The 9,398-nt window shown below is 58.7% G+C and overlaps 1 protein-coding gene across 1 annotated transcript; it reads right to left on the bottom strand.

Moving 5' to 3' along the window:
* Nucleotides 1-940: 940 nt before the first annotated feature.
* NKX2-8 (NK2 homeobox 8) lies at nucleotides 941-3,404 on the bottom strand. The gene is made up of 2 exons (XM_074998814.1): nucleotides 3,003-3,404; nucleotides 941-2,224 (listed from the first exon to the last, which is right to left on the bottom strand). Exons 1-2 carry the CDS (start codon nucleotides 3,163-3,165, stop codon nucleotides 1,668-1,670), a joined length of 720 nt encoding a protein of 239 aa, XP_074854915.1. The 5' UTR covers nucleotides 3,166-3,404; the 3' UTR covers nucleotides 941-1,667.
* Between the last annotated feature and the right edge of the window lie 5,994 nt (nucleotides 3,405-9,398).

Genomic DNA, 9,398 nt, shown 5'->3' with positions numbered 1-9,398 from the left:
GCCAAGCGGGCAGCGCCGCCGGTGCCGGTGCGAGGGGCCCATTCCCTGGGGTTTAACGCAGTTTGAAGTCCAGGGAGAAAAGGGCCCGGGGCTTCTCAAGACAACCGGGCGAGTTTCGCCGCCTCCCCCCGCCCCCAGCTTCTTCCCTCGGCCGCATAAATGGCCCCTTTCCCCCCGCGCTTGGCGGGACCAGGCTGCGGGCGCGAGGGGCGCGCGGCTCTCCAGGGCGGAGCGGGGGGCGGGGAGGGTGAGTCAGACCCAGCCAGCGAGTTGGACTCTTCCGTCCAGCCGCCCCCCGCGGCGACAAACCAGCAGCCCCGCGGCGCTTGAGGGGGTAACACAACCGTGGGGGTGGGGAGCTTCCGCGGGGCAGAGCCGCCCCCGCCCCCGCCCCAGAGCTGAAGCGCTGGCGGTGCCCCTCGAAAGCTCCCCCTCCCCACCTGCAAACGCTTGGTTAGTCTCCCAGGTGCCGCAGGACTGCGGGCTCGGTGCGCGCAGCTACGGGCGGAGGCTGGGAGGAGCCTCGCTGGGCACCGCGCCCCGCGGCTCTCCTCCCCCAGCTTGCGCAGACGGCGGGTATCCTGCTCCCTCCCGTACGCCCCTGTCCTCTGTGCAAAATGGCCGAGCCCCAGCCCGGGGCAGTGACTCAGCCCCAGCGCCGGGTGAAGCGACCAGGGAGTTTCGCCTCAATCGGGCCGGCGGGGCTGGGTTCCAACGCCCAGTCTTGCCTGCGCGTCCCGGCAGGGCGCCTGCGCGGGTTAGACGCGGCTCAGTCCACTGTGACAACGAGGTGGGCGATTTAGCCCTTCAAGGACAGTTTTAGGTCTGTGGTTTGCAAACGCCTCTGGCCCGTTTTTTTTGGCTCATGCCGCCCTACTCCGGGCATTACAAACCCGCTACACGGCGAGCTGTAAGTATCACGCGGAGGGCCTGAGCCGCTGCAGCCCGCGTCCTGGTTTGAAGGGGGCAAAAAAGGATGCAAACGAGTGAAAAAATGTCGGTGCAAATCCGACTGAATTGCAATAGGTCCCATATGCTGGAGCTGGAAGCGGAGACTACGCAGGTCAAAGCCCAGGCGGGAAATAACAAATATTTAATACATTCAAGCAACATCAGACCTCATTAGACTCAAAAAAAAAAGCCCCGAGTGCATGTAAAATAGACTCATTTCCAGGGGATATTTTGTCAAGGAGAAGAACTTCAGCAGATTTAAAAGGCGTTTGTAGCAACCGCTGTGTTTCAGTGCAGCGTGAGGCTCAAGTGCAAACATGAACATTGTTTTCGCGCAGCTCAGCGTCTCTCGCCATTCCTCGCACACAAACTGCGCTCGGGGTGAGAGCCACGTTTCCAAACAGACGCTTGCGCTCCAGGGTTTTATTTGCCAAAAAAATCGGTTTATTACTCACGGGCGGAATAATCTATTTCAAAATAAGCTATGGGAGGTACAAAGCGCTATTTCTCTGCGGGTAGTTTGCGAACCTCCTTCAACTGAAGCAAACTCATCCCCGGCTCGCCAAGCTCACAACAAGGCAGCCCTCGGCTGCGCCCCGATGCCAGCCTGCGCCGGAGCGGCCTCGCCCCCCTCCCCCGCGTGGTTCCACCGGCGGTCTGGTCCCGGAGTCTCCATGGGGCGGCGAATTGCCCTGGATTTCCCCGCTCAGGCAGCATCACCAGTTCCAGGAGACCAGGGCGGGGTGTGCTAAGTGCTGGTAGGCGGGGAAGAGGCTCAGGGCGGCGGTGGTGCTGGGCTGGAAGGGTTGATACCCGGGGATGGCCAAGGCAGTCTGTGCGCTGCAGCCCAGTTTGTCCTGCGAGGCTGCGGCTGCGGCTGCGGCTGCGGCTGCCGCTGCCGGGCTGGCGGAACAGCTCTGGCAGGGCTTGCCGTCCCGCACCAGCACCGGCACCACCACCCTCCGGAGCAGCGGCGGCTGGCCGAGGTCCGTGCCGCAGGCCCCCTCCGGGTTCGCCCTTTTCATTTTGTACCGGTGGTTCTGGAACCAGATCTTGACCTGGGTGGGGGTCAGGCTGAGGAAATGGGCCAGCTGCTCCCGCTCCGGGGCCGAGAGGTACCGCTGCTGCCGGAACCGCCTCTCCAGCTCCAGCGTCTGCGCTTTGGAGAACAGCACTCGCCTCTTCTTCTTCTTCTCGGCCTCCGAGCCGTGCGGAGGGCGCGGCCTCTGGGCGGAATCGGGTAAACTAGTCTCGGGGCCGCTCTCGTCGGAAGCTGGGGAGAGCAATCCCAGGGGCAGGGTTAGCGGGAGAGCAGGGAGCCGCCCCCTCCCCGGGCTCGGCACCTAGAGCCCCACAAATAAGCAGGCTGGCGCGCCAGGTGTGCCTGCGCCATGCGGCGTGCGAAGGGCTCGGGAAAAGCCCGGAGCGCTTCCAGCAGCGACCAGGGGGCTGCGGCTGAACCCCCGACTTGGGAACCAACGAGCAAAAGGACCGGCCCGCCTGGGGCTTCCGCGCTGCACGCGCAGGTGTGAACCCTGCGGAGGTTCACAGGGGCCCGCCGGGGCGGCCTGAGAGTTTCCCCTCGAGCCTGCGTCTCGCGCGGGTTTTTCTCCCTGCAGCTTTTTCACCCCGCTTCTGTGGGCAGCTCCTCTGCGAGCACGGAGCCTGCCGCGGGGTGCGCTGGCTTAGCTCGCGGACAGCCTCGCCCGGCTTCCCCCTGCAGCCCCGCGCCCTCGTGCACCTGCCTCCGTACCCCAGAGCCCGGGGACAGCGCGAGCCTCCGCGCACGTGCCTGGAACCCCGCGGCCAGCCCGGGGGCGGGAGCTGCCGCCGCACGAGGCCAGGGCGCTGGCGATCCGCTCCGCAGCGCAGCGCGGGGCGCGTGGGGCGCTTTCACCGCGAGGGGAGGCGCGCCGGGCGCTGGATAGCTGGGGCTAGGGACCGTGCTGCCATAGCCGCAGGGCCCCGGCCGGACCCCTGCAGCGTGCGGGCTGGGCCCGGCTCGGAGGGGACGCTGCGGAGCCAGCCGGGGCTGCCTCTTCCATACTCACACAGGTAATGGCTTCGGGCGGTCTCCATCCACTCCCGGTACGGCGATCCGGCGTAGGGCCCCGGCGGGCGGCGAGCCGAGTCCGGCCTGGCGCCGGTAGCTTCCTGCTCCGGTAAATCCAAAAGGCTCCTCACAGTGAAACTGAGCCGGCCGGCCGCGGCCATGGCTGGATCGGCCCGGCTGCGAGCGGGGGACAAAGCCGCCGGGACCGGCGCTGCGCTCCTCCGGGCCCGGCGGGCTCACCGGGCTGCTGCGTCCATCCCCGCAGCAGCCCGGCTGTGCGTGTGGTTCGCAGAGGCGCCCTGGGTGTATCAGCAGCGCCGGCTCTCAGACCGTCCCTGTCCCCGGGCTCCTGGGGACCTGCCTTAGCCGAGTGCTCAGGCGCTAATGGGAGCAGGGAGAGCCCCGCCGAGAGGATAACCCGGTCCCTCCCCAGGGCAGCAGGAAACGGGCTTCATCATTCCAGAGGCGCTCTGATTAGCCCGAAGTGGGGACAGATAATGGTAATTGTTAGCGGTGAATAACATCTTGGGTGGCATGTGGGGACCAACAACCGCCCCCCTCCACCCGCCGCCAAAGCCACCACCGTCCCTGCGCCGCGCACACAAAGTGAATCCTCGCCCGAGCATCCCCAGCGCCTGGCCAGCCGCCCCCACCCCCGCCAGGGATTTAGGCGGTGTTTGTTTCATCCCTGGCCTCTCGTGGAGGCTTTCCTCCCGCAGGGCAGGCACCTCGCCCCCAGCCTTGCGCACCTCCAGCCGCTTGTTGCCACTGGGAAAATGTGTCACCCCGGGGGTGCCTTCTAGGAAGCACCTTTCCTCCAAGGGGTCGCTTGGGGGATCTGCTCCTGCCTTGCCAGAAGGTCTAACCACGGGGATTTCCCGAGAAATAGCCATTTCAGAAAAAATAGGAGCTAAATTTAGGCTTACTGTACAGCGCAGACCCCCAGGGTCCCTTCTCCGCGGCCAAGCTGCAATCCCAGCAGCTAGGAACGCCGGAGAAGGCAGCCGGCCTACGCTGCGCCTTGCTCCGGATGAGCACCGATTTAAAGCGTCCACACCAAAGGGCAGCGCAGGCTGGCGTTCTGGAACAGGTATTTCCCGGCCCACGCTTCAGGGCGAGGCACTAACCCGCCGCGGTTTCCTCTAACAGAGCAGCTGTCCGGTTTGTGCGCTCGGGAAACTTTTGATACACGAGGCCGGGCCCTCGGCCTCCCCCCTGCAGCGCTAAAGTCGGAAGGGAGCGGGGGTGTTTTCAATGGACTTCGATGCCTGCGAAAAGGCAGCGCTGCAGTGGATTGGAGTAAGGAAGCCAGTGTGACCCTCTGACACACCAGTCCCCTTAGTAGCTCTCAGTAAAGCCAATGGGTCTTGGTGAGAGCCGTACAACTTGGAACACTAACAGAGGCGATGTTAAAAAAGCCTCGTTAACGCGCCCGGGACGTTAACTACCAGTGTCATAGGCCCGCTGCACCTGTGGTCCTTCGCTGCAGGGTCGTGCTATCAGTAATCGATGGCCGCCACTTGGGGGCAGCCCCTCCCCCCGCCAGTTTCCGATTTAGCCGGACCGTTGCGATACAATGCAACCACAGAGGCGGCTCCCACCCTCCAGCAAGAGCCGGGCGCCGGGAACTTGAGCCACCCAGCGCCGGTCCCGCCTAAGGCTTCGCTCCTGCAGTGCCCCTCCCCGGGCCCGGACCTCGCAGAACTCGGCGTCCGAGTCTGGCAAAGGGAGGCGCTAGGAGCCCTCCGCAAAAGGCGACGCCCCCCCCTCCACCCCCCACGGCGCACAGCTCCTCTAGCTGGGAGCGCGGCCAATGTACCAACAAACCCGCCCCTCCGAGTCCCGCCGGGCAACACACACCGTCCCAGGCACAGCCGGTGCCAGCTCGCTTGGGTTGTTTCATTTGGCCTGGATACACCCCCAAAGCATAGCGCCAATAGCCAGTGTGAGATTAGATCACACACACACACACACACACACACACCATACAAACCACAGCTCCAATAGCCAGTGTGAGGAAATTCTCTCTCTCTCACACACACACACACACACTCACAAACCATACAAACCACAGCTCCAATAGCCAGTGTGAGGAGATTATATCACACACACAAAAACTATACAAACCACACAAACCCTAGCTCCAAAAGTCAGTGCGAGTAGAATATACTACACACACATACACACACACAAAACCATAGCGCCAATAGCCAGTGTGAGTAGATTATACTACACACACACAGAGAGCTATAGCGCCAATAGTTATTGTGAGCAGATTACATTACACATACAAACCATATAAACCACACAAACCACAGCTGCAATAGCCAGTGTGAGTAGATTATATCACACACACACACACACACACAACTATAGCGCCAATAGTCATTGTGAGCGGATTGTACCACAGACGCACACCCGCACATCCGCAAGCCATAGCTCCAATAGGCAGTGTGAGTCGATATCACAGACACGCGCACACACACGCACACGCGCGCGCGCTCTGCGCATCGCTCCTGGGGACCGTTCCACGCGATAGGGGAAACGTCAACGGAGCAACACCGGCTCGGGCGCCGGCAGCCCTCTCCCCGGCAGATGGCGAGGGAGATGAGCAGGGCCCGCGGCTCCCTTTGGCCAACTTCCCGCATATTTCTTGGCCGCCGGACAGGCTCCGTATAAAAGCTTCCCAGGCCACGATTATTGGAGCCACCTATCAAGCGTGCCTGGTGACAGCGGTTATCTCCCCAGTTCCGAGCTCAGCCTCCCCAGCGTCCTGGGTGGTCGGACCGAGGCGAACACAAATACACGCCAACTGGTCGCCTGCGAACAAAGGGGAAATGTAGCCCTATGTCCTGGACCTGTTGGAAGCATTTGTTCCAGTCAAGATTTTGCATTTGTTCAGCTGGGGAATAATAGGTGATTGACGCCTCCTCACAATGTTCTTTAACTCGCCGGGATAAATCGGAGCTTGTTTCTTGTTGTCATGGTTTTCAATAGGGTTCAATGGGATTTGAACCACTATCGACTCTGCTTTACGTCCACTGCAGCCTAGTCCATACAAATTTATTAGTTATGTCTTTTTAAATGCGATTAAATGGAAATGCCCGGCTTCCCTTCCCGGGACCAGGCGTTCCGAGATTGGTGGCCCCGTAGCTCAGAATCGTTTTCATCCCAGCAGAGAGCCACACACTGCACCCCGCAAGGTATGTGGCGAGTAACAAGTGTATTGTGTCGTGGCGCTCCGGAGCCGGGACTGGCGGTTTGCAATGGCTTCGGAGCCCTCTGCAAACGAGACATCGAAATGATCGTGAAGGCACGTTTAATAGGCCGGGCCCGGGGTCAGACAGAGGCAACCTGTGTTGCCAGCACCGTTGAAGGGGGTTTAAAGGCAGCCCGAATAAAAGACACCGAAAAGTCCTTGCTAATACCTTGACCCCGAATGCAAACACATCTTTCCTGCCTTGGGCGGGGGGAAGGGTTTTCGGGAGTTGCCAGAGGCACGAGTTTCTACCGCAGCCACGGTGGCTCTTAAATGGAGTTTGCCAAGCCCCCTGCACAGAAAGTGTAAGAAACTTTGCAAGCGGGGGTGGGGGGGACCTCAGGAAGAGAAAAAGCAAGTCTACTTCAGTGACCTCTCTTAGCCTCTTAATCTATTTACCAGGCTAAGCCCACAGGGCCGTGTAGAAATAAGTAAATGGTGCTCTCCAAGCCTTGAGAGCTCTTCAGCATCAAATATTTGCTCTTACTCTTAGAGGTTCTCTCCAGTTGCACAAGAAACGGGCTCCTGATACCGCGAGCTCCAAATACCTCCGCGTATTGTTAGCCCGTCGGGTTCAAAGGAACAGGGAAGAACCTCAGGGCTGCTTGGATCGGCCTCTGCCGAGCCACGGGGCGTCTCTGCGTCTTAACGCTCCGCTCGCCCGTTTTCGTCTTTCCGGCCATCCTTTCAGCCCCCAGACACGGTCACCTGCGAGGTCTTAAATGCCTGCGGGTGTCGCGTCCCCGGAAGCAACGCTCCTTAGCGGCGGGCATGTGGCCAGCGGGGAGGATAGGCGGCTTGGGTGGAGTTACGCGGAATAGTCACTTTCAGAGTTAGGCGGGAGACCCCGGGGACCAGCGCCAATGACTCTGGTGCCTCCGGCACTGCGGTTAAAGAGCAAGTGACTCTGCGCAGCGTTGCTCTTGGTTCAGCTCCGAGGTGGCGGCTACCGATCGCCAAAGCTGCGCAACTTCAAGGGGTAAAAAGCTGCACAGAAAGTAACGGCCCAAGAGTGTCATATTGTAGTAGGAACGTAGGGGTTGTGTTTATGTAGGTCCGCGCGCGCGCGCGCACACACACACACACACACACGCACTGTCTGTGTGCGGCTATACCGCTCCGGGGGGCGTGTATGGAAAACCACATCCATTCTCTGCGGCACCGACGTCCAATTCATGACAAGGTGGCCAGCTAAAGAGCCCGATCCTGCTCTCGTTACCATCAGCGGCAATTTCGTTCGCGGACTCCGACAGGCGCAGGGTGCGGGTGACAGTTTGCTCCTCTCCCAGGCTGCAGGGAAAAGCGGCTCTGCCGTTTGAGGCGGCTGAGAAGGCACTTGGCTTCCAAGCGTGCGAAACAGCCGCCGGCTCCGGCGCGAGTAACCCAGCTGCAACAATCTTTCCTGGGGTCACTTCTGCTTGTCTTTTTAGTCTTATTTCCATTGCTCGCCTGTTCCAATAAGCCGGTTGCCCGTGGGTCTGAGGCGCGTCCTTTGCTTGAGCGCTTCTGAAAATTAGAAGCTCTTCTAAAATAATTACTGATACCCAGTTAGGACATTGCCACTGCCTAGCTGAAAGTCGGGCACCCTCTTACAGCTGCTGGGAGGGGATTTTCTTGGGGAGGCTTACCAAGATGGAAGGTAAACCAGCGCCTTCCATCTCTGCTGCGCTCTTGCTACATACGGATTCCAAGAGAGGGAGCGTGATTCGAGTCAGTGCTGAGAATTGGTTTTATTGTATTACTCGGAGTTACAGTGGAATATCTTCCGGAAAACGGAGCAGGAAAAATGCCTGAGCCTATTTTGGGACGCCGCAATAATGATCCCCCCCGCCAAAAAAAAAACAAACAAAACCAAAGCCATGATGGCGAAGGGAAAATCCCTGTTACCGTGAGAAAATAGCTCCGAAGAATCTACCCTGCGTTCAATCAACCCCCACCGCGCTCAGGCTCAGGTGCCGAGTCGACGAGAGAGCCAGAGAGAAAGCGACATACACATTTCTCTCTCTCACACATACACACACTTTTCTTCTCTGCTTTAGTGGCCAGTGAGTAGCACGGGGCGTGACCGCGCCCCCATCTTGCAACCTTCCAAGGCCGTGTTAAAATTGGTCAGCCCACCTGAGAAAATACGGGACGCTTTGCTTTTTTTGAATGAAGCCTTTTATTTTGCTCAGTGGAGTATTGCAAAGCAGGCTGAGTAAATCAAGGCATCCGGGATGTTGAAATGCCCATTTCTCTCAAGTAGTTACTTGCGTCTCCACCTCCCATAAAAATGTTATTTTGGTTCTGGCTGAAATATTCCGCTAGTTAATTCTGACATCCTGGCCCAGGGCAGGCTCTGACACAAAAGGGCAGGACTGGAAAGGTGACAAGGAACACTCTTTTGGTGAGAAGTATCAGAGAGGTAGTTGTATTAGTCTGTATCTTCAAAACCAAGAAGTCCTGTGGCACCTTATAGACTAACAGATATTTTGGAGCATGAATTTTTGTGGACAAAGTCCTGCTTCCTCTGAGAGGTCTTCTTGTTCTCCTTGTCAAGTTTGCAGGCCAGAGAAACTGGCGTAGTTTACAGAAAGTTTGAGCAGGCATCCAGACAGCGAGAACCTCACAGCCTGAGGTCACCTCACAATGGTCCTCTTCCATTTCTGCGAGAGAGGCACCAGGGTCCCTTCCCCCACAGGAAGTTCTATGGCCTGTGTTATACTCCATGTGGTGGTGGGTGTTAGACCACACCGTCACCATGATCCCTTCTGGCCTTAGCAATTCAAATTAGTACTTGGACCCTATTATCTTTCTATTTATGATGACTACATTAATTTGTTTAATTAATTTTTGTCGTGGCAGAGTCTATAGACACCAACTGAGGTCACGGTGCCATTGTTCTGGATGTTGTACATATGCATATCAAGGGATAGGCTGGATCCCAACGAATTTACAGCTAAATAGAGTAGAAAACAGTAGGAGAAGGTGTTGTTATGGCATTTGGCAGCTGGGGCAGAGAGATTTGCCTTGGTTAAAAGCTGGAGGGAAGTCTGTAGCAGAACCACACAATGAACCCTGATCTTTGACTCCCTGGTCAGAGCCCTAACTGTAAACCACCCTCTCTCTTGTGCGGGGACAGACTTTGCTGTTCAG

This window comes from Carettochelys insculpta, chromosome 6 (assembly GCF_033958435.1).
Source record: "Carettochelys insculpta isolate YL-2023 chromosome 6, ASM3395843v1, whole genome shotgun sequence".
NCBI classification, from domain to species: domain Eukaryota; kingdom Metazoa; phylum Chordata; order Testudines; family Carettochelyidae; genus Carettochelys; species Carettochelys insculpta.
Note: the sequence above shows the minus strand (reverse complement) of the source record. Positions and strands in the feature narration are given on the sequence as shown.